The sequence below is a fragment of the Dromiciops gliroides genome, chromosome 1, assembly GCF_019393635.1.
Source record: "Dromiciops gliroides isolate mDroGli1 chromosome 1, mDroGli1.pri, whole genome shotgun sequence".
Lineage (NCBI taxonomy): Eukaryota > Metazoa > Chordata > Mammalia > Microbiotheria > Microbiotheriidae > Dromiciops > Dromiciops gliroides.
This window is the reverse complement of record NC_057861.1, coordinates 27,202,414-27,227,057: the sequence shown is the minus strand read 5'-3', so window position 1 is coordinate 27,227,057 and position 24,644 is coordinate 27,202,414. Positions and strand designations below refer to the sequence as shown.

At 43.4% G+C, this 24,644-nt stretch overlaps 1 protein-coding gene across 15 annotated transcripts in view; it reads left to right on the top strand.

The window, feature by feature from the left end:
- The window catches only part of RPH3A (rabphilin 3A), a 344,443-nt gene that overhangs the window by 196,248 nt on the left and 123,551 nt on the right, over window positions 1-24,644 (top strand). For 7 of the 15 annotated variants that reach the window (XM_043977132.1, XM_043977136.1, XM_043977137.1 and 4 more), the window contains one exon: window positions 3,341-3,535. The exons of 6 other annotated variants lie outside the window; for them this stretch is intronic. In XM_043977132.1, coding sequence (XP_043833067.1) covers window positions 3,498-3,535 — 38 coding nt within the window. In that variant the 5' untranslated portion in view covers window positions 3,341-3,497. Of the gene's footprint in view, window positions 1-3,340; window positions 3,536-6,504; window positions 6,679-12,885; window positions 13,011-24,644 lie in introns of all 15 variants that reach the window. 2 more of the 15 variants (XM_043977142.1, XM_043977146.1) reach the window with 2 other exon arrangements.

Genomic DNA, 24,644 nt, shown 5'->3' with positions numbered 1-24,644 from the left:
GATCACGGACAAGACATTTCACATCTATGGGACTCGGTTTTGTCCTCTACAAACTGAAAGGATGAAACGAAGGTCTCCTGCAGCATCTGTGGCACTTTGGTGAGAGGTTTGTATTAGGAATGGAGGCATCAGCATTTCAAAACAAGATGAGGAGAAATGCCAGTTGAACAGGGCCATCCTTCCTAGAAACCCAGCCCATTAGAGAGAGCGAGATGTCAGGTTAGTTCTATTTTCCAGCAAGAGTCGATGCTAAGTTCATCTGTTTTCCAGGAATTCGAGTCCCAGAGATTCTGCCCCGCAACCCCCCTCTTAGGCAGCAAAGGTGGAGACAGGGAGGAATCTCTTGCTATTGCAGGCTCACAGCCAGCCAGATCCTCTTCCAAGAGCCAAAGGTTAGTGGTTCGTAGCAAAGGATGCTTGGATATCTTGGCCGAGGTGCTGAGCTGGGACCTTGATGCTGATGATGAAGGGCCCTTTTATTTTTGTCATGCCAGCTAAAAATAAACTCAGCCATAAAGTACATGGCCTCTTGACTAATAGCCAGATTAGGCACTAGTATTCTTGAATCTAGGAATGCTCAGTGTGGATTTTTTGGAAAGTCCTTGAAGACAAAGACTTATTCTGTGGTCTCTGGGTCCCCAGGGCAATGTCTGCCCCACAGAAGGAATTGAAAAACTGGCATTTTATTTCTGTCTTTTAACTTTACCCAGTCTTTCCCCACTCAAATAGGATCAAATGAGATATTTGTTAAGTGCATAGCAGAGCACCTAGCACATAGTAGGTGCTATAAAAATGCTTATTCTTTTCTCTTTTCCACTCTCCTCCCCTTCCTCCCCCCATCGACCTTTCCTTTGTGACAGACAGATAAGCAAGCAAGAACATCTGGCAGAAAAACCTTTTCTGACAATGTACACAACAAGCTGTCCTAGTCGTCCCCACCTCTCTGCCAAGAGGAAGGAGATAGGTTTCATTATCTCTTCTCTAAGATTCTCACTGGTTTTAATAGGCACTTAAATGGAAATGAACTGAATCAAATTGAACTTTGTGCCCCTGAGAGAGAGACACTGGAGAAATGTAGAGGTGACTGAAGTTACTTAATTGCATTTTAAAGTCTTTCTTTCTATCATTTGTTCCTTCTTTCCTCCCTCCCCTTCTTTCTTTTTCCTTCCTTTTCTTCCTCCCTTCTTCACTCCCTTCCCTCCTCCCTTCCATTTTTTCTTCTTTCCTTCCTCCCCTCCCTTCCTTTCCATTTCTTTCTTCCTTTCCCACTCCTTCTCACCTTCCTTTTCTCCTTTCTTCTCTTCTTTTCCAACCTGTGCTGGTTTCCCCCCCCCCCCTTTAGGCAGTGTAGGGCTCATCCTAATGGTTCCAGACTTAGTTCAGACACCTGGTGTGTGTAGCCCACCAAATCTCAGAACTCCTGAACTCAGGTGACCGCCAACCTTGGTCTTCATGGTAGCAGGGATGGAAGGTGTACACCACCATGCCCAGAGAAAGTGGATATTTTCTTTTTTGTTTGTTTGTTTGTTGTTTTTTTTTTTTCCAGGGCAATGAGGGTTAAATGACTTGCCCAGAGTCACACAGCTAGTAAGTGTCAAGTGTCTGAGGCCGGATTTGAACTCAGGTCCTCCTGAATCCAGGGCTGGTGCTTTATCCATTATGCCACCTAGCTCCCTGAAAGTGGATATTTTTAATAACATTTTATATGACTATTGCTCCTTAAATTTTACGAAGTCATTGGTCTTCCTTTCCAGAAAACTCTGAGTAAACCTGCCAAGAGAAGACAGAATTGTTGTTGTTTAGTTGTTTTTTAGTCATGTTTGACTCTTTCTGATCCCTTTTTGGGGCAAAGATACTGAAATGGTTTGCTATTTCCTTCTCTGGCTCATTTTACAGATGAGGAAACTGAGGCAAACAGGAGTAAATGACTTGTCCAGGGTCACACAGCTATTAAGTGTCTGAGGTCAGATTTGAGCTCAGGTGTTCCTGACTCCAGGCCTGCTACTCTATCTACTATGCTACCAAGTCATCGACATTGTTGTCATCACCATCTTCAACAACAACAACACCTGCCAAGAGATGACTGAGAGTTCATGGCAATCCCTTGAGGCAAATGCAGGGCTAGAATAGGGCTGTGGTTAGAGCTGAGAACAGCTTTGTTTTCTGGAATCCAACAGTCTTGTGAGGTCACGTTATGCTATTTGTACTACCCTAAAAATACTTTTCTCCCCATTTCATAGATGGGGAAACTGAGGTTTGGAGAAGTAAAGTGATTTGCCTTTGTATTGTTAATAAGGATCAAAGCCAGGGCTTGGACTTGAACCTAGGCCCCTGATTTCTCTTTCTGTTATGTTGTTTTAAGGGCACTCTCCTCTTGGCCAAGTCCATTCCATGGGCGCTGAGCTGTGTGGCCGACACTGACAGGGTTGGTATAAAGCTGTAGGCGACTGTGTTGTCTTCTACTGGACCAATGACCAGCTCCGGTGGGCAGGGAATAGAGAGAGGCCATCCAGAGGAAAATACGGTGACGAATGAGGGGAGAACCAGGATAGAGATTTGAATTCCAGGAAGGAGATTTGTTCCCAGCTGTAACCACAGCCCTGCCCTACTGCATTTACCTCAATGGACTGCAATGAACCCTCGGTCATCCCTTGGCAGGCTTACTCACAGTCTTCTGGAAGGAAAGGCCCGTGACATTTTTTCCTATACTTTTAAAAAATTCTAAACCTGAGTGTAATCAACAAAAACAAATTAAAAGCATGAATTTACACAAAGCTTTATATTTCAAAGCTATTTCCAATTTATACTTTGCACATCAGCTTTAACAGAACCATCACAAAAAATCCCGTGTTCATTCCAGACCTCTATGACCTTTTTCCTATCTGTGTTTTTGGTTTTATTTTATTGGCTTGTGAGGTTTTGTTTTTGTCCGAGGTTGGCTCTCCTACCTCTACCCCACTGACTCTCCACTGACCAGGATGTGGATTCCACTATATCTCAGACAGTTCAAAGAGGTGGGAAAAGCATACAGGTGTCATTTGGTCAACATGCTTTTGGGGGGGGGCAGGGCAATGAGGGTTAAGTGACTTGCTCAGGGTCACACAACTAGTAAGTGTCAAGTGTCTGAGGCTGGATTTGAACTCAGGTCCTCCTGACTCCAGGGCCAGTGCTCTATCCACCTATCTGCCCCTCTCCCTTTTTATCTTGTAGACAGCAACATCAGTGTCAATATCTCTAAATTGCATGTGGATACAGTTAAGTCCTGGAGTCTGACATTTACTAGCTGTGTGACATAAATCACTGCATGTCTCTGAGCCTCTGTTGTTGTTTTCATCTACAGCCTGGTGTAGAGATAAAATGCTGTCTCTGCAGACAGGAAGATCTAAGTTCAAGTTCTGCCAGCAGGATATACTCACTGCATAACCATGGATAAGTCACTTCTGGTCTTGAGAGAGATCCCTGGGGCCCTGAGAAGTTAAATCAAAGAAGAGACATTGATGAGCATCAGTGCATGGAGTTTCCACCTATGGGAAAGGTGCCATTGGCTCTGGAGTCAGAATGTGGGCTTGAATTCCAGCTTGGTCATTTATTTATTTATTTATTTTGCAGGACAATGAGAGTTAAGTGACTTGCCCAGGGTTACACAGCTAGTAAGTGTCAAGTGTCTGAGGCTGGATTTGAACTCAGGTCCTCCTGAATCCAAGGCCGGTGCTTTATCCACTGCAGCACCACCTAGCTTCCCCCATTTATTTCTTTATATTTTTGAGAAAGTTACCTCTAGGTCTCAGTTTCCTCCTCTGTAAAAGGAAGGGGTTGGAATAGATGAGAAGCAGCTGAATTTTGAATCATCTGACTTGGGCTTGAATCCCGGTTCTTCCCCTTAATCACCATGTGATCTTGGACAAGTCCCTTACCCTCTCTGGGCCTCTTATCTGTAAAATGAGGGAGTTGAATTAGATAACCCTTAAGGTCTGCCCTAACTTTTTTATTTTTGACCTCTAAGGTCTCCTCCGCCCCCAATTCTGATCTTAAAGTTCTTTGTTATTTTTTAAACTTTTATTGGTCTGTGCTGTTTTCACATCACCTTTGTTTTCCAGCATGCCCCTTCCCTTCCCTGAAAGTCATTTTTTAAAGCAAAGAATAAAAAAGAGAAAAAAACCCAGTTCACCAAAACTAACCAACCCCTGAACCAAGTCATACATAGGGTTGGCCCCCTCTACCAAACAAAAATAGAAAAAGAAAGGAAGTGACTGTTTGTTTCTATGCTTCGGGGCCAAATTTGGTCATGGCAATTTCACAACATTCAGTGTCTATTTTCCATAAAATAATTTTAAAAAGTGTTACTGTGATTTACATGTATATATACATATGTTTATGTACATGTGTATGTATGTAACATGTTTCTCCTCTCCCACTTACCATGATTAATTCTCTCACTCCTCAAGAAGGAGCCCCCAGTGTTTGATCAGGGGGTTGGCTCTTTGTTAAATTCTGCCTCCAGAGCTGGACTTAATCCCCTCTGTCCCTAGGCATTGTCACCACACATGGAGTAAAAGATTTCAATTGGCTCACAACAAATGGAGAGGACAGGGGTGGGAGAATAAGACGACAGAGTTGCCTGTGCTCAGCAGCAGAATCTGAGGGGCCTGGAGCACCAGGGAGGACCAGGTCCCCAGGGGAGCAGCAAACTGAGCTGGGCTCCAAGGCTGCCTGAGGCTGCCTTGGCAGTAGATGAGGGAAGGGAGCCTGTTATCCCCAGAGTGATTTCATGTGGCTGGTTATTATTACTCTAGGAAGCTGGGAGGAGCCTTAGAACACAGAATCTAAAATTTGGGAAGGTCGATAGAACACAGAATGTCAGAACTGGAGGAAGTGTTGGGTGTCACAATTGGGAAGGACCTTAGAACACAGAATGTCAGAGCTAAGAGGAGCTTTAGAATAGATAATGTCAGACCTGGGAGGGGGCTTAGAACAGGGAATGTCACTGGGATGGCCCTTAGAACATAGAATTTCAGGGCTGGGAAGGACCTCAGAACAGGAAATGTCAGAGCTGGGAGAGGGCAGGAGTAGGGAACTAGAAGGATTTTTGGATCATTGAAAGTCAGAACTATAATGGCTTCCTCCTTTCCCTTGGTCTCAGTTTCCCAGATGTAAAATGCACTCTAACCAGAATCACCTTTAAGATGTGAGCAGTTAGGTGATGCAGTGGATACAGCACCGGCACTGGATTCAGGAGGACCCGAATTCAAATCCAGCCTCAGATGCTTGATACTTACTTGCTGTGTGACCCAGGGCAAGTCACTTAACCCTCATTGCCCCGCCCCCCCCAAAAGATGTGAATTGAATCAACTTCTAGAAATCGGGAGGCTATTTTTTTCCTCAGTGCTTCCAATCCTTCCTCCATTCATTCTTTGCTCTTCCCTCTTTGGGGGAAATGACTTGCTCCATGGATTTTCCAGCCACTCCCCTTTCTAATTTGTTCTTTTTCTAGCTTTTTTAGTTGCATGCCCAATTCTTTGATCTTGTCTTTCTCTATTTTATTCATGTAAGCATTTGGAGATATACAATTTCCTCTAAGAACTGCTTTGTCTGCATCCCATAGGTTTTTGTCTCATCGTTGTCATTCTCTTGGATGAAGTTATAGCTGGTTTCTATGATTTGTTGTTTGACCCACTCATTCTTTAGGATGAGATTATTTAATTTCCAATTAACTTTCAGTGCGTCTTTCCATGGCTCTTTATTATGTGTAATTTTTGTTGCATCATGATCTGAGAAGAATGCATTTACTATTTCTGCCTTTCTACATTTGACTGTGAGGTTTTTGTGCCCTAATACATGGTCAATTTTTGAGTATGTGCCAGGTACCGCTGACAAAAAGGTATATTCCTTTCTATCCCCATTCAATTTTCTCCAGACGTCTATCATATCTAACTTTTCTAAAATTCTATTCACCTCTTTCACGTCTTTCTCATTTATTTTGTGCAACCCCCCTTTCTGCCCTCACACAGTCTCTGTCCAAGCTCAGACTCACCACCTCTTATCTGGATTCCTGCAATAGCCACTGCTCTGGTCTCCCAATACCTAGTCTCTTTCCTCTCACCTTCTCCCAGTCATTCTCCACACAAAGACCCAAATTGATAATCCTAAAACACCTATCTGACTATTATCCCTTACTCAAAAATCTTCATTGGCTCCATAGTGCCCCTAAGATAAAATAAAAAATCCTCAGTTTGGCATTTAAAGGCCATCACAATCTGTTCCTTGCCTCTCCTTCAAGTCTTATTGCATATTATCCGCCCCCACCCCCACCCCGCCCCACCGAGGCACTCCTTATCCAAGTCAAATTGTCCTGTTAGCTGTTCCCTAGATGGTACGTAGCACAGCACACTGTACATAGTAGGTGCTTCATAAATATTTGTGGAATTGGTCCTAAAACTTGCCTAAGGTCTCACAGCTAGGGAGTGGAGAGGCTGGTTTTAAAAATCAGTTTTGTTCTTTCCTCAGCCCCTCCAAGGTCAGCAGTTCTACAGTCACCCTATTCAGTGGAGTGGATGAATGATCTCTTCCTCCAAGACTACACAAAGTTAATTTCCCTTAAAATGGGCCAAAAGAAGAAACACAGGCTCATTAGGAAGTGGTGAGGTCTTTCCCTACCAGTCTTGCTGTGAAAAGTCCCAGGTGCGTAAAAGAAAGACACACACACACACACACACACACACACACACACTCACACACGTTCTGAGTTGAGGAGCTCATGGCTTCTTTGCTGGTCTGGGAACTAAGTTTAAAAATCTAGCCAGGAAGCTCTGTGCTTCTTCCAAGTGAGGTGTCTAAAGTAGATGCTGGGGAAGCTGACTGACTTGTCCCAGTGACGTTCCACATGCTCCCCTAAGTTCTGCTGCCAGGGAGGAGATGAACAGTTCTCCTAGAAAGCAGGAGGTCAGTTTTCTCTCTGCATTCCTAATCCTCTCTCCATTTTGTGCAATCAGTCCTTGGGATGGTCCAGTGTCCAGGAAGGTTATTGTATGGGAGGAACTAAAGCAGGCTGTTGTTCAGAAAAGTTGAAGCCTTCTCCATAGAGATATAAGTAATGACCCAATAGCAATCATCTCTCCCCCACCCCTTCTCTTGGACTAGAGCAAGGGGTTCTTGTTTTTTCTTTTTCTTTTTTTGGGGGGGGTGGGGCAATGAGAATTAAGTGACTTGCCCAGGGTCACATAGCTAGTAAGTGTCTAGTGTCTGAGGCTGGATTGGAACATAGGTCCTCCTGAATCCCGGGCCGGTGCTTTATCCACTGCAGCGCCACCTAGCTGCCCCCTTGTTTTTTCTTTTAATATTTTTATAACTATATTTTAATATAATTGTTTTCCTTTGTAATACCATGAACTTTATTTAGGCATTTAAAAACCTATTCTGAGAAAGGGTCTGTTGGCTCCACCAAATTGCCAAAGGGTCCCCTGGACCCCATCCCATGCTTATCTAAAGCTGACTGCAGCTAACCTTCTGCCTGTTGACACACCACTGGTCTATTGGATCTGCTCTCAAATTTCACCTGGGAGGGCATTGTTGTTGCTGGTTTTGTCTAATTGCATTCACGTCTGACTCATGGTGACCCCATGAACCACAGCACACCAGGCCCTTCTTTCCTCCACTCCCTCTCAAAGTCTGTCCAAGTTCGTGTTCATTGTTTCCATGATTCTATTTATCCATTTCCTCCTCTGCTGTCCCTTTCTCTTTTTGCCCTCAATCTTGCCCAACATCAGGGTCTTTCCTACTGAGTCCTGTCTTCTCATTATGTAGTCAAAGTATTTAAATTTCAGCTTCAGTATTTGACATGCCAGTGAATGGCCTGAATTAATTAATAATCAGCCCTGCCCACATAACTCCTGCACATTTGGGGAGGAAGAGACTGGAAAACAAAGGGAAAGGAGAAGGGAATAAGCATTTATAGGTTGCCTACTATGTGCCAGGCACTATGCTAAATGCTTTTGACAAATAATTATCTTTTGATCCTCACAACAATCCTGAGAAGTAGGTGCTGTTATCATTTTATTTTACAGTTGGGAAAACTGAGGCAGACAGAGGTTAAAGCTGCCCCCAAGGGGCAGCTAGGTGGTGCAGTGGATAGAGCCCTGGAGTCACGAGGACCTGAGTTCAAATCTGGCCTCAGACACTTGACACTTACTAGCTGTGTGACCCTGGGCAAGTCACTTAACCCCAATTGCCTCACCAAAAAAAAAAAAAGTGACTTGCCCAGGGTCATGCAGGTAATAAGTATCTTAATCTGGATTTGAACTCAGGTCTTTTTGAGTCCAGGTTCAGTGCTCTATCCACTGGATCAAACAGTTGCTCCTGAAAAAAAAGAGGGGGCCCTCTCTTATAGATGTTTTTTTTTTGTCATTAGCCAAAGGACCCATGTAGAAATATTAGCCTGGAGTAGGTGAGTGAGTACAGCATGGAAGTGGTCTCTGCTGATTTCATTCTTCAAGGGTCTTTGTATCCTCTGAATCTTGCACGGGGTCTTATAGGAGGCAGTTCAGTGGATAAAGGGCTGGGCCTGGACTTAGGAATACTTTAGTACAAATCCAACCTCAGACATGTATCAGCTGTGATACCCCGGGCAAGTCACTTAATCTCAGCCTGCCTCAGTTTCCCCAACTGTAAAATTAGGATAGTAACAGCACCTGCCTCCCAGGGTTGTTGTGAGTGAGATAATCTGTGTATATCATTTTGCAAATGTTAAAACGCTATACAAATGCCTGGTATTATTAATAGCAATGTAGTGGGCACTTAAGAAATGCCCACTTCATTGTTCCTTCCCATTCTGCACAGCCAGGCAACCTCACAGTCAGTTTGAAAGTTTCTAACCCCCCAGACATATCAAGGAACACACAACATGGGACCTGGTTCTGGAGATGGACGGGACTTCAGAGGCCTATTAGTCCAAGCCCCTCATTTTTACAGATAAGGAAACTGAGGCCCAGAGCGGTGGATTGTAGTGCTTAAACTCACACAGGTAGTAAGAGTCAGAAGTGGCATTCGAACTCAGGGCCTCTGACTCCAGAGTCAGAGGTTGTTTGTTTTTGGGTTTTTTTTGCACTAAAGTTCACTGATTTATTTGAAAGTGATCTAGACATGCAAACTGGGTTGGCAAGCTGGCTGGCCTAGGGATGGTCTGCAGTTCCAGTGATCCTATCCTGGCGGAAGTAATGATGGAGAAAGAGAAGGTTCTGCAAACCCCACCCCCACCTTTTCTACCTGATTAATCACATTAAGCTTTTGTCAATAGCAAGATTCCCCAAGCGCCAGTCTGTGGCAGCTGGTGGAGGCAGCAGACTCACTCAATATTTAAGAAAGCTGCATTGCAGGGCTGCTGAGCAGCCTGGACCAGGGAGCATGAACTCTTTCGAACATTCAGCCGACAGCCAGACAGGGCTGGCTGGGCAGAGGCGGATTGATACATTAGCAGAGATGTCTGGAAGCATCTTAGACCAAGAAGAAGCTGGGAGAGCTGGTCTCTAGTGCCAGTGGGGAGACCCTGGTCAAATGACTTTACCTTTCTAAATCTCAGTTTCTCCATCTGTAAAGTGGGGAGAACAATCTGGGAGGTATCATGGGGACAGGGGGAGTTAAGTAGGATTGGGGGGGCTAGAGAACTTGTCTTCTACTTACTACCTGGGTGATCTTGGTGAGGCACTTGGCTTTTTGGCAGCCTTGGTTTCCGTATCTGTAAATTGGGTTGGACCCCTAGGTTCCTTCCTGTCCTACATCTATGGTCTTAAAACTTTAATAATGGTGTTGCCCTACATTTGTTAATAGTGCCTTAAGGCCGACAAGTTGTTTTCACATGCCATGTCTCATTCCTTCCTCTCAACAACTCTTGGTGATGGGCAGAGAAAGGATTATTATCCCTGAATCCATATTATTACCTCCATTTTGTTGATGAGGAAACTGAGGCTCTGTAAGGTAGAAGTGACTTACCCCAAATCATACAGGTAAGTGGAAGAACTGGAATTTGAACCAAAAGGGGAGAGTGGAAGGGAATTAGAATTTCTATAATGCCCACAAGGTTCCAGGTGCTTTACAAATATTATCTCCTTTGATCTTCACAACAATCCTGCAAGGCAGATGATGCTGTTATCTCCATTTTACTGTTGAGGAAACTGAGGCAAACAGAGGTTAGGTGACTTTCCCAGGGTCACACAGCCAGTAAGTGTCTGAGAGAAGATTTGAAGTCAGGTCTTCTTGTCTCCAGACCTAGCCCTCTATCTATGCACTGTGCCACCTAGTGCCCCAGGGTCCTCTGATTCCAAATCCTTTACTATATCATAGATTTAGAGCAGGAAGGAACTTTAGAAGCCAGTGAGTCTCATCATTTATTTATTTGTTTATTTGTTTGTTTGTTTGTTTATTTATTTATTCATTCATTTATTAATTTATTTTTAGTGAGGCAATTGGGGTTAAGTGACTTGCCCAGGGTCACACAGCTAGTAAGTATTAAGTGTCTGAGGCTGGATTTGAACTCAGGTCCTCCAGACTCCAGGGCCAGTAGTCTATCCACTGTGCCACCTAGCTGCCTCCAAGTCTCATTTTTAGAGATGAAGAAACTGAAGATGCGGAGAGGGAATAAGCATTTATTAAACATCTGTGCTAAGTACTTTACAATTATTTTCTCATTTGATTCTCACAACAACCTTGAAAGGTAGGTGCTATTAAGATACCCAGTTTTACAGATGAGGGAATTAAGTTCAGTGATTTGTCCAGGGTCACACAGCTAGGAAGTATCTGTTTTGCCAACATGTCAGTTATTATTTTTTGGTCTAGATCTATGATCTCAGTTGTGTAGGCAATTTCTAACGAGGAAACTACCTTCCGCAACCAATGCAATTGAACTGTAATTTATTGTCTTAGAGCAGATATTCTGAACCATTTTTGTATCAAGGACTGCTCTGTCAGTCTGGTGTACCCTCCTCAGAATGATATTTTTAAATGCATATAATGAAGTACATCAGATTCTAAAGGAAATCAGTGATATTGAAATTAAGATGGATTTTTTTTCCTATTCTAGTTTGTGAACCCCTTGAAATCTATCCATAGAGATGTCAAACCTGGTCTCAGACACCTTACTAGTTGTGTGACCCTAGGCAAGTCACTTAATGTCTATTTGCCTCAGTTTCCCCATGTGTAAAATGAGGACAATAATTGCACCTGCCTCCCAGGGTTGTTGTAAGGATCAAAGGAGAATAAGTGCTTATCACAGTGCCTGGCACATAGTAAGCACTTAATAAATGCTCATTTCCTTCCTTAGAAAGTTACCTTGGACATTGAGAAATTAATTTGACCTGAATTTCACAGAAAGTGTATGTGTCAGAGGCAAGATTAAAATCCAGATCTCCCTGATTCTGAGCCTGGTTCTCTATCTACTATAATGTACTGTCTTTGTTATGAATTAAGGAAGATGATGATGACGGCGACGATGATAATAATGATGGTGGTGGTGATAGTGATGATGACAGATATTGATTAAATTAAATTGAAACCATCCCACAAAGGGGTCCCTCCCCTGTGGTCATCCTTTTGGATTATCAAAATCTTGGTTTCTTGATTAAGTCTCCCCTGTCTCTGAGTCACACTCTTCTGGGCCCCGGGCCTGAGAGCCAATTGAATGGAAAAGTAAAAAAGATGGAATATTGTGGGAGAGAGAGACTTCAGTTCTTTCCTTTCTTTTTAAATTACAGGGTGACTTTACCAAGCCAGGTCTGACAGCCAGGGGGGACTCAAGCTCAGTCAGTTAGTGGAGAAGTGACCAGTGTAGGTCTGATTGATCTGGGAACTCAAATGGCCTTTCTCATCCCTTTCAGGATGTTCAGTCATTTTTCGGTTGTGTCCAACTCTTCATGACCCCATGTGGGGTTTTCTTGGCAAAGATATTGTATTGGTTTGCCGTTTCCTTCTCTAGCTCATTTTACAAATGAAGAAACTGAGATAAATGGGGATAAGTGATTTGCCATGGGTCACCCAGCTAGTAAGTGTCTGAGGTTGGATTTGAACTCAAGTCTTCCTTACTCCAGGCTAGGCACTCCATCTCCTGCACCATCTGGATGTCCTGTTCTTACCCCTCAAGGAGGAAAAATAGATAATTAGGAGCCAGGGTAGAAGCTCAGGAAACTAGGTACTCTACCTGTGTGCCTCCTTGCCCCTAAACCCCTGACTCCCATAAGTTCTCTGCAGTTTTCTGCCTTGGGGGTTTTTCAATGATGTCTCAGCCTTTAGTCTCCTGCTTCTCCTTTCCCGACTACTTTTGTATATGAGAGGCAGTGATGCATAGTGGATAGAGAGCTGGCCCCAAAGATTGTATTGATAGAATGTTTTGCCTATACTAATGAAATCAGAAGCTAGCCCTTATCCTAATATGTATATACATGTTTATGTTGGTTCTTCAGATAGAGTGTAAGCTTCCTCAGGGCAAGAATAATGTCATTTTTGTTTTTATATCACTAGTGCATAATGGGTAATTAATAATTGCTTGTTTTTTTGTTTTGTTTTGTTTTGGTTTTTGTGAGGCAATTGGGGTTAAGTGACTTGGCCAGGGTCACACAGCTAGTAAGTGTTAAGTGTCTGAGGCCGGATTTGAAATCAGGTACTCCTGACTCTAGGGCCCGTGTTCTATCCACTGCGCCACCTAGCTGCCCCTTTTTGTTTTGTTTTTGTTTTTTTAGAATAATTGCTTGTTGATTGATTAAGAAGCTGTTATTGCAGGGAACTGACAGTTGGCTTTGTAGCCAGGAAGAGCTGGGTTCAGGTCCAGCCTGCTTATACTTTACTTTCCTCCATGAACTGTACTGTCCAACTACACTTGCTTACCTGATATCCCTCCATCTCCAGCCCCCAGGCCTTTGCACTGAGTCTCCTCCATTCTTGGAATGGTCCCTCTCTTCACTTCCACCTCCTGGTTTTCCTCAAGACTCAACCCAAATCCTGCCTTCTGCAGAATGCCTTTCCAGGACCCAGTAAGATTACTTTACAAGTATACTGTATTTAGATATACATAGTAATTTCATGTTGTTTTCTCATTAGAAGGCAGGAACTGTAATTTTTTGCCTTTATTTGTATCTCCATGATTTAGCACAGTGCCTGATACATAGTAAGCACTTGGGTGGTTATTGACTGACATACTAGTCCTGTAACCCTAGGCAAATTAATTAAACCCTTAGAGCTTTAGGCAAAATCTAAGACTCTCCAATGCAGAAAAGGTGCCTACCTATACTGGAGTTCCCGAGTGTTCCTTATACCAATGAAATCACTGGGACAGTCCCTATCACTATCCCTTGCTGATTGTTGAAATGGATGAGAAATTTTCCTTCCTGACACACCCATCACGAGAGCTTAGAAGCCATCAGAGATTTGAGGTGGAAGGGACTTCTAGTTCAACCCTCTCATTTTATAGACAGGGAAACTGAGGACTAGCGGAGTGAAATAACTTGTCCCAGGTCACACAGGCAAAAAATCAGAGGCAAGATTTGAACCCTGGTCCTTTGCCTCTAGATTCTTTCCCCTCAACCAAGGCTGGGTAAACAACGAAGCTAAGAGCTCAGCTTAGGTTTCCTAACTCCAATTTCACTGCTTATACCATTATTCCAGACCATGTCTTTGTCTATAGATAAACCAGCCTATGAATATGGAAAATTAAGCTAATGATTTTGGTTGGGGATGAGCAGTTCCCAGCTGAGTTTTCCCCTCCCCCACCATATGGGCACCTCCTTACAAATCACTGGCATCTACAGCAGAGATGCTGAGACCAAGGCTCCAGCTTAGCATGTGGTACAAAGAGGAGGAAGGAATTTGGAAGGCAGCTGGCTGGCCAGCCCTGATCCACGGGCTCCAGAATGGTGCAATGCTCAAGAATTCCAGTAAGTTTCCATTTCCACCCTCTGAATTCCCAAGCCAGTGTATCCCACCCGACCACACACATGCACCCCAGCAGCTCTCAGGTGTAGCTTCTGTTCTCTCCTCATCACTTTCCCACCCCTGCCCCTCCCATGGTGGCTGAAAGGCACCTTGGCTTTGTGTGTCCTGTTGCCTCTAGGATATAATACAAGCTCCTCTGTTTGGTGTTGAGAGCCCTTCACAACATGGCTCCAGATGGTCCTTCTGACTGTTCCCTCTCTGGCTGTTTCTTGTTGGCCGCCATGCTGAATCCTGTCAAGGGTTGGATCAGTACCTCTGCTTCCTCTTTCCCCTCCTTCCCATTGTCTCAGTGGGACTTGGTCAAGCCTTGAATGACTGTTTCACAGGCCTCCTATGGAAGGGGATGGGATGGATGGGAGTAGAGAATATCCCAACAACAGGACTATGAGAAATACAAGGCAACATGGTGAAATGGATAGGGTATAGGACTCAAGTCAGCAAAACCTGGGCTCAAGTCATGATTCTGGCATCTAGAGACAGTCAAGTGGCATAGAGGATAGAGTTCTGCAACTGGAGTCAGGGAAAACCTGAGTTCAAATCCAGTCTCAGTTACTTTCTAGTTGTGTGACCTTGGATGAGTCACTTTGCCTTTGCCTCATTTTCCTCTAAAATGGGGGATAACAATAGCACCTACCTTCCAGGGTTGTCGTGAAGATCAAATGAGATAATATTGGTAAAAAGTGCTTAGCACAGTATCTGGTACATGGTAGGCACTATAGAAATGCTTATTCTCTTCTTTTCCCTTCCTTTGTCTCTTAGAAAGCATCACATGATACATGATGTATGTGCCCATAATACTGAAGGCTTGACAGAGTCCCATTGAGGCAGGGGACTTGGGGGAGGAAGAAAATGGTGATACTGGAATAATGTCTGGCAGGTTTCTGTCCTTTGGCAGTTAGGGGGTTAAGGGATTTACTACCCTGTGTAAATACTATCTCTCTTAGTGGTGAGAATTTGTGTTTTGGGATCATGGGATCATAGATTTAGAGCTGCAAGAGACCTCAGTCCAACTAATCCAATGCCTTCATTTCCAGCTAGGAAACCAAAGGTAATCAAAGGACTCAAGATAACTTTATCAGAGGTGGGGGTGGGAGGTGGAAAGAAGAGAGGGCCGGGCAGCTAGGAGGTACAGTGGATAAAGCACTGGCCCTGGATTCAAGAGGACCTGAGTTAAAATCTGGCCTCAGACACTAGCTGTGTAACCCTGGGCAAGTCACTTAACCTTCATCACTCTGCAAAAACAAACCAACAAAGTAGTACTCTTAAAGTTTTAAAAAATCAATATGAAAAAATTTTGTTTTTTTACATGTAATGGGGGAAATTCTAAATAAATATATGGATATTTAGATAATATTTAGATGGATAGATAGATGAATGAATAAATGAATACATAAATAAATAAAAAATAAATGATTGAATGAATGAATAAATGAATGAATGAACAAATAAATAAATAAAGCAAGAAGTAAATAAGAAGAAAGGGGGAGGCTTTCTTGCCCTCTACTTCCTATTCCCCATCAGCATAGATGCAGGGCAGCAGTGGGTAGAGTTGAGGCAGGATTTGGGGGATAGAGGCTGTGGAAAATGTTAAACCTACCAAAGAGTCCTATCTTGGGTCTAAAAAATAATTGCCTATATAGTCTTTTTATTTTTTTTAGTGAGGCAATTGGGGTTAAGTGACTTGTCCAGGGTCACACAGCTAGTAAGTGTTAAGTGTCTGAGGTCAGATTTGAACTCAGGTACTCCTGACTCCAGGGCCGGTGCTCTATCCACTGCACCACCTAGCTTCCCCTGCCTATATAGTCTTAATCTATACCAATAGTAACAGCAAAGGCTGATGAGTGAATGTGTGTAACACCTGTGAGTCATTTGCCTCTTTCCAAGAATTTTATTCCCTTGGACCAACTCTACCTATGAATGACCCCCTTGCTGTCTTTACCAGATTCCCCCAGCCAAGCCCTTATGGGTGGAGGTGCAGAAAGGGATGGGTTAAGGCCTGAGGAGAATGAAAGGATGGATGAATGGCAAGAGGACCAGAATTCCCATCTCCTGAAGATCTATTATTTATGGGAATGGAGTGAAGCTGCTCTCTTCTAGAGCATCTCAAATTTCTTGGAATCACCATGCAGAAGAGCTGGCCTTGGCCTGAACTCAGGAGATGAGTCCTCTTCCTGTTGTCAGAAAAAGAAGCCTGTTGTAGTGGGGAAAGTACTGAACTGGGCAGCATCAGAACCTGAGTTAAAGATCTGATTACTGTCTAATCTTGGATAAGTCATTTGACCTCTGTGAACTTCAGTTTACTCGCATGTGAAATAAAGGGCTTGGCTTCTAATAGGGTCTTTCAGTACTGAAACTGTGAGGCAGCTAGGTGGCACATTGGCTGGAGTCAGGGAACCCTGAATCCAAATCCAACCTCAGACACTTTTCTAGCTGCGTGGTCCTAAAGCAAGTCACTTAGCCTGTCTGCCTCAGTTTCTGAAACTAATTTGCAGAATGATCCTCAAGGGAGTCACTTTCCCTCTCTGGGATTGTTTTCTATTTCATATAATAAAATAGTTGGTTGGATAACCCCCGGTCTCCTTTCAGCTCTGACAGTCTCTAAGATGGTATTATCTCTTCCATTTTTACACTAAATGCATAAATTCAGTTCAATTTAGCAAACATTTATTAAGAGCTTACCATCTTCAAGGAACTGTAATAAGCCCTTGAGATACAAGGACAATTAATGTGTTTGCTGTGAAGACACATATGTTCTACTTAATCACCACCTCCCTCAGTTGGACGACTGAGAGGCAGAATACCAAACTCTTCCCAATGCCTTCCTTTATAGAAGGTAGAAACTGGATTTTTTGGCTCATTCCGCTCTACATCTGCTGTTCTTATTGATTTCAACTATACAGAACAAGATACCATTAAATTAGGTACCCCAGGTCTTCCCCTCTGTCTCACTTTTCCTGCCTTTTTTTGTGTGTTATCTTCCATTGTTAGATTGTAAGCTCCTTCAGGGCAGTTACTGTCTGTCTTTCTTTTTTCCATGTCTTTCTTTTTGTTAATTGTATCCTGGGTGCTTATTGTGATACCTGACACATAGTAGGTTCTTTTTTTTCTTTTGGTTGGGCAATGAGGGTTAAGTGACTTGCCTAAGATACACAGCTAGTCAATGTCAAGTGTCTGAGGCCGGATTTGAACTCAGGTCTTCCTGACTCTAGGGCTGGTGCTCTATCCACTTCACCACCCAGCTGCCCCCCACATAGTAGGTTCTTAATAAGTGTTTATTGGATTGAACTTAGTGGATATATATCACACTTAAGTCAATACAAGGTTATTTGAGGAAAGAGAAAACACTAAAAACTGGGAAGACTCAAGAGACGGACTTGGTAGGAAGTAGATGCTAAGTCAGCCCTTCAAGTTAGATCAACCAATCAATCAACAATAGGCATCAAGTAAGTATCAACTATGCACCAGGCACAGTGTCAGGCCCTGGGAATACAAATACAAAAGATGAAACTACCCCTGCCTTCAAGAAGCTTGCATTCTTTTGGGGGAAGCAACACAAAAATACATAAGAATATACAGAATTAATAGAAAATAATAAATTACAAATATGAGGTAGACAAATACAGGATATTTACAGAGGGCACTAGGAGTTGGAGGTGGTCAGGAGAGACTTCATGTAAAATGGAGCACTTGAGTTGTCTCGAAGGAAGTGAAGTATTTTCCTAGCTTGAGGCGAGGAGGGAGTGCATCCCAGGCATAGCAACAGTACACAAGCAGGAGATGGAATGCATAGTTTGAGTGACAGAAGGGGGCCATTTTTACTGGAACCAAGGACAATAACATGAAACAAGCCTGAGAACTGACTGGAGCAAGATAGTAAAATGGACTCCAAATACCAAGAGGAGGTGGTGGTTGTTTTCTTATACAACTAAGGCAGATGGGAGATAGACTGGGGAGGACCACAGGAAGGAGACTCTTTGGGAGATACCAAAGATGAAGATAGCAGGAAGGCTTCCTGTCTTTGAGGGGCCCCCCTTCTGGAGAGGTTCCCGGCAGCAGACTGTGTTGGGTCTTTAGAGTCACATTGGTGTCACCATCAGCACCTGGAGAGCTCCCAGCTCCAGCTGTATCCTGTCTCCTATAGCTCAAAACTAGCTCCTTCCCTCCCTTTCTTTATACCTTCTCCCTCTTCCATGATTTTTGTCCTTGGGTTTTTTCTTTTGGTTTAGTTTTCTGCTCTCAAGATCCTACTCAAATTAAAGTGTTTTGTTTTGTTTTGGAAGGGCAATGAGGGCTAAGTGACTTGTCCAGGGTCATACAGCTAATAAGTGTCAAGTGTCTGAGGCTGGATTTGAACTCAGGTCCTCCTGAATTCAGGGTTGGTGTTTTATCCGCTGCTCCACCTAGCTGCTCCACCTAGCTGCTCCCATAAAGTTCAGTTTTCTTTCAGGATTGTCACCTGTAAAAACAGGATTGGATGAGACTTTTGAACATGTAATTTCAGAGCTGGGAGGAGCCTTAGAATAGAGAATGTCAAGTGGGAAGGCTCTCAGAATGCCAAAATTGGAAGGACCCTTAGAAAAGAGAATGTCAGAGTTAGGAAAGGTCTTAGAATAGGGAATGTCAGAGATGAGAAGAACTTTAAAACAGAGATATCAGAAGTGGGAGGGGAGAATTTGAGTTGAAAGGAATTTTAAAACATGGAGTGTTGGGACTTGGAAGGCCCTTAGAACAAAGAACATCAAAGCTGAGGGGGGGGGGCGGTGCTTAAAGTAGAGAAGGGTGATACATGATGGAACTTTAGGGATTATTTGATCTCTTGTCTTCATTTTACAACTGAGGAACAAGATCTCTCTGAGGAACACAGGAGGTGATTTGCTCAAGGTCACTCAGTTAATTAGCAGAATTGGGACTGGAACCAGGCCTCCAATCTCTCATCCTATTGCTCTCTCCTTTACCCCACAAGTTTTTTGGCCACCTATCGTCAGGCAGTGGCATTTTTGTAATGGATTAAAGCCTTTGGTCTGATTTCCCCCAAATGAGAGTGTCATCCTTGGGGGCAGATAGATGAACCAGCTGACCTCTGATGGTAGTTTCGAGGTATATGATAGCATGATCTCAGTGGCTGGAGCCCAGCTAGCTGTTGCTGAGTTTTAATAGGGATGAATCTGCCAAAGTCCAGGGCTTGAGTGGCATCCAGAAGCCGTTAAGCTTAATGACTTATTTCAATACCCTGGAGAACCTTAATCACATTTTCTTGTAGGGGGGCCAGAGAATATAAATCACTTCCTCTACCCCCACCCCTTCCCCAAACCATTCAGTAGCAGGGAACAGTTGCTGAGATAAGGTCAGCTGTAACAGACACAAAAACAAGTTTCCCCTTTATCAAAGGGACCAGGCTCTTTGTTTAGGAGGTAATTGATTTGATTGTTCAGCAAGCCCTGGAGAGATGGGAGCTGTCTTGGCAGTGTGTCTCTGTTGTGGCCCTGTTTGCTGGTATAGGGAGGGGCTCAGGCTGACTCTGCAGAGCTTAGCCAGGTCTTGACTTGCTGAGGACTATGGGAGTGTTTATGGTGCCCCTTCCTCAGGGAGACCTTTCTTCCAGGGAGAATTAAGAGTCCCTCTAGCTTAATGGAAACAGAGCTGAATGTGGAGTCAGGAGAAAAGTTGGATTCAAATTCTCTGGCACTTGTATATCCACTTGTCCCTTCTGAGATTTCCTTTTTTCACTGATAAAATAGAGATGAGAGGCAGGAGAACATAGTGGGAGGGAGGGCCAGCCTTGGTGTCAGGAGTCTAGCAATCAACAACTGGGGATACAAAGAAAAGCAAATACTGTCCCTTCCCTCAAGGCTCCATCCAAATAAGGGGGAAAAATGTGTGCTTACCTCAGAGGGGAAGCACTGGCAGCTTTGGGGGAATGAGAAAAGGCCTCCAGCAGGAGGTGATGTTTGAGCTACTTCTTGTTGGGAGTGGTGATCCTTTGTTCTTTTTCTTTTCTTTTTCTTTTTTTGGTAAGGCAATTGGGGTTAAGTGACTTTCCCAGGGTCACACAGATAGTAAGTGTCAAGTGTCTGAGGCTGGATTTGAACTCAGGTACACCTGAATCCAGGGCCAGTGCTTTATCCACTGCGCCACCTAGCTGCCCCGTGGTCCTTTGTTCTTGAAGAAGACCAGTGACATCATGGGGTGATGGCTTGATTTGCTTTTGAATTAGATTTAAGTGAGACAGAGCTACTCAAAGTTCTCGGCCTCACTCTGTCTTCCAGAGTCATCAAAGTCTAGTGGCAAAAGAAAATTCCGGATGCAGTGGCTGACCTTGGCCTTGGCAAATTAAGTTCTCTCCCAAATCTCAGTTTGTTGGAGGCTGTACTGAATTGGAAAGGAAGCCAAGGATCTAAGAGGCAGAAGTGAGGAAGGAGATTATTTGGGGAAATGGAAGAGAGCATATGCAAGGGCACAGATGAGGATACTGGAGAGTTACATGTGAGGAACAGGAAAGAGGCCCATATGATTGTGTTGTACAGTATGGAGAAGGGAGTAATGTTTAAGAATCGAAATTGTCACAGGGGAAATAGGTGGTGGGGGTCCTTAGGTATTCCTCTCCCTCCCTTCCTTCCTTCCTTCCTTCCTTCCTTCCTTCCTTCCTTCCTTCCTTCCTTCCTTCCTTCCTTCCTTCCTTCCTTCCTTCCTTCCTTCCTTCCTTCCTTCCTTCCTTCCTTCCTTCCTTCCTTCCTTCCTCCCTTCCTTCCCTTCCTTCCCTTCCTTCCCTTCCTTCCCTTCCTTCCCTTCCTTTCCTTCCTTTCCTTCCTTTCCTTCCTTTTCTTCCTTTCCTTTCTTTTCTTTCTTTCTTTCCAGGGCAATGAGGATTAAGTAACTTGCCCAGGGTCACACAGCTAGCTAGTGCCAAGTGTCTGAAGCCAGATTTGAACTTGGGTCCTCCCGAATCCAGGGCTGGTGCTTTATCCACTGCATCACCACCCAGCTGCCCTGGTATTCCTCTTTCTTGCACACAATTCAATTAGACTAAAAGTCTTTTATTTGGGCGCTTAGAGAAAATGACCAAGAGGGAAGTCAAAGATTTGCCTCAAGGGCAGAAAATGGCTCAGAGGCATGATTCTCTGAGACACATTTCTCCTCGAACGATGGGGTGACCACCACCTGACAATGGAGGGGTGGTGGTCCTGACTTCTGTCCCCTGGTGCTGATCAAGCAGCAGCCATGCCTAATGGGCTTATCTCCCCAACCCCCATGTCAGAAATGTAGAAAGAGACTAGGTTGGGAAGAACTTTAAATGACAGTGAAACTTACATGTGATCCTAAAGGCAATAGGGAGCCATTGGAGTTTATTGAGTGGAGGGGAGTGGTGGTGACATGGTCAGACCTGTGATTTAGGAAAATCACTTCGTCAGCTTACTGGGGGATGGAGTGGAGTGGGGGAGGGAACCATCGGAGTTTATTGAGTTGGGAGATTGAACTAACATGAGCAGAACTAAGGTAGACTTGGGTTGTATTTATACAATCCAATGAACATTTATTAAGTATCTACTGTAGGCCAGGTACTGTTCTAAGTGCTAAGGATTCAAGTAATAAAAAGAAAGACAGTTCCTGTCCACAAGGAGCTTACAATCTAATGTGGAGAGATAATATACAAAAGGAGATGGGAAAAGGGGAAGACCAAGGGGTACCTGGCTCAGGGGCATCTTGTTCTATGGAGTTGAAACCAGGCAAAATAGCATATACAAAGTAGAGTGAACTGAGAGTCCAATGTCTGTCCTTTATAAAGGAAGGCATTGGCTACTCTCCACCCCTCCAATCAGAGGGGAGAAGAGGCTGAGTGAAGTAATGTCACTTAGTGCTTGTGTTAGCAACATGGTGGTGAGATTAGAAGTGATGAGCTTAGCCTGGAAGGGGAAGTTTTGTTCGATGGAGTTGAAACCAGGCAGATCAGTGAATGAAAAGTGCAGGATCTCTGACACAAACCAGCTATGTGAGCATGGGCAAATCATTAGATCTCTCTGGACTCCAATTTCTTCATTTGTAAAGTGGGGGTGAGAGGTAGTGGGGCATAGTGGATAGAGATCCGCCCTTGGAGTTAGGAAAACCTGTGTTCCATCTCTCACACATTCCAGTCATGTAACCCAAAGCAAGTCTCTTAACTTCATAACATCCCCAGACAACTCTTTAAGACTATTAATAGGGGCAGCTAGGTGGCGCAGTGGATAGAGCACCGGCCCTGGAGTCAGGAGTACCTGAGTTCAAATCTGGCCTCAGATGCTTGACACTTACTAGCTGTGTGACCCTGAGCAAGTCACTTAACCCCAATTGCCTCACCAAAAAACAAAAAAAAGACTATTAATAATAGTTACAAACAATTCAGTTCTCTTCAACACTTCATGATACAATAGAAAGAACATTCACTCTGGGATCAGAGGGTTTGGGTTCTAGACATTGTTTTGATACTATATTTGTGACAAATTGCTTAACCTCTCCTGTCCTAGATTTCTTCACCTATAAAATGAGAGACATGATTGCCTTTTGTGTCCTTAGATTTATAATCACGATTCATAAAGCCTCCACATTTCAGATGAAAACTATCAAAATAATCCAATTTTGAAAAAATTCCTTCAGCTAAAATTTGACTCCATTAATTTGTATTTATTTATGTCATTCAAAAAACAATTAACTTCAAAACCATCATGGATGGATATTGACCAGTGGACAACACGTTGAAGATGCAGGACATTGGGCTTGTGGATGAATTCAGGAAGCACACGAAATTCTCTTGGTGTGGATGAAGTGGGGACAAGTGTATATATCAAATTAAAAGCAGGAAAAACAACTAAGCTTTAAGTTGAAGGCTAGAATATATAATTTTACTAGAGTATATGAACTTAAGTTCAGGCAAAGATATGATAGTCAATTGAGTTCATTAATTCATTTAAGAAGACTATTAGTAATAGCAAGTCATAGATCTTCATTATGGGAGAGGTTTCCAAAATGAGACTTCTCTATTTTCCCAGGTCTGGCCCAAGAAATAAAAGCAAATGCACAGGGTTGTTGAGAGACTTAAAAGAGATCCTGAATGAAAAGTGCCTTATAAATCTTAAAGTACAATATATTTATTAGCTATTATTATTTAGGCATGGGTTGGGATACTCTTTGCTTTTATTGAAATGATTAATTGAGAGTTGATGACAGTTACCTCTGTGGTGGTAGATACTCTCTACAAAACCAGTAGCATGAATTTTTTGGTATCTCCAACTTTATAGGGATAAGAAGCTAATACTTCCCAGAATCCCAGATATGGACTACTTTGGTGATTTAGCCTTCTGAGAAGGCTGGCAAACACTACAAACACCACCCTCTGGTTATACCAGAAGGCTGTGGTACAATGGAAAGGGCATTAACTCTATGATCAGAGGACTCGGGTTCAAATTCTGTTTTTGATGCTTGTCCTCGTGTGATCTTGGACAAGTCACTTCATTTCTCTTAGCTTCAAGTTTCTTCCTTCCTTCTTTCTTTCCTTCCTTCTTTCTTTCCTTCCTTCCTTCCTTCCTTCCTTCCTTCCTTCCTTCCTTCCTTCCTTCCTTCCTTCCTTCCTTCCTTCCCTCCTTCCTTCCTTCGGCAATGAGAATTAAGTGAGTTGTCCAGGGCACACAACTAGTAAGTGTCAAGTGTATGAGGCTGGATTTGAATTCAGGACCTTCTGAATCCAGGGCTGGTGCTTTATCCGCTATGCCACCTAGCAGCCCCCAGCTTCAAGTTTCTTGTCTGCAACATGAGAGGGTTGATCTTAGATAGTTTCTGAGGTCACTTCCAACTCGATAACTGTGATCCTACATTTGTTTTGTTTAGTATTTTATTTTCCCCCAATTATATGTGAAAACAATTTTTAACATGTTTTAAAAACTGAGTTCCAAATTCTCTCCCTTCCTCCCTCCCTACCCCCCTCACTGAGAAGGCAAGCAATTAGATCTAGATTATATAAGGGTAGTATGATCCTACATTTGAACATAGAGCTCTCAATGCCTCAAACTCTCCAGTCTCCTTCTTATAAGGTGATAGACACAGAGCTGAAAGGGCTCACCTAGTGCAACCCCACACATTTTATGGATGAAGAAACTGAGGACCCTTGAAGTGATGTGGCTTGTCCAAGGTTAGAGAGGGCATAAGTGGCAGAGCTAGGTCTTCAACCCTGCCCCCGCTGACTCCAGATTGTCTCCTCTACATCACTGCATCACCTCTTCCTTCTACTTCCTCCTGAAGACATGTCAGTGTCAAAAAAAAAAAAGAAAAAAAGAAAAAAAAAGGCAAAAAGCACATTAGGCTAAGGCAGGCACACCAATCCTCTCTCCCTAATGGAAAAGCTAAATCAGCCTTTTTACAAATAGAAAAGAGGCAGAAACAATCCTTTATTGTAATTAATGCCAGTTCTCTCAGCCCAGATTTTATTGCTTCCACCTCATTTGTCTTATTAAGTATTTAGTTTTTCTTTTAATTGGTTTTGTTTATTGTCACTGAGTTTTAATTGCCTGTGCAGCGTTTGAAATGCTTTGTTGAGGTCACAAAGTTACAGTCTCTTGGTCCGCCCTGTGGCTTGAGCAAACCTGGTTTGTCAATGTCAATCAATCAAAAATGCTAACTAATTGCCTAGATGTGCCAGGCACCAGCCTAGG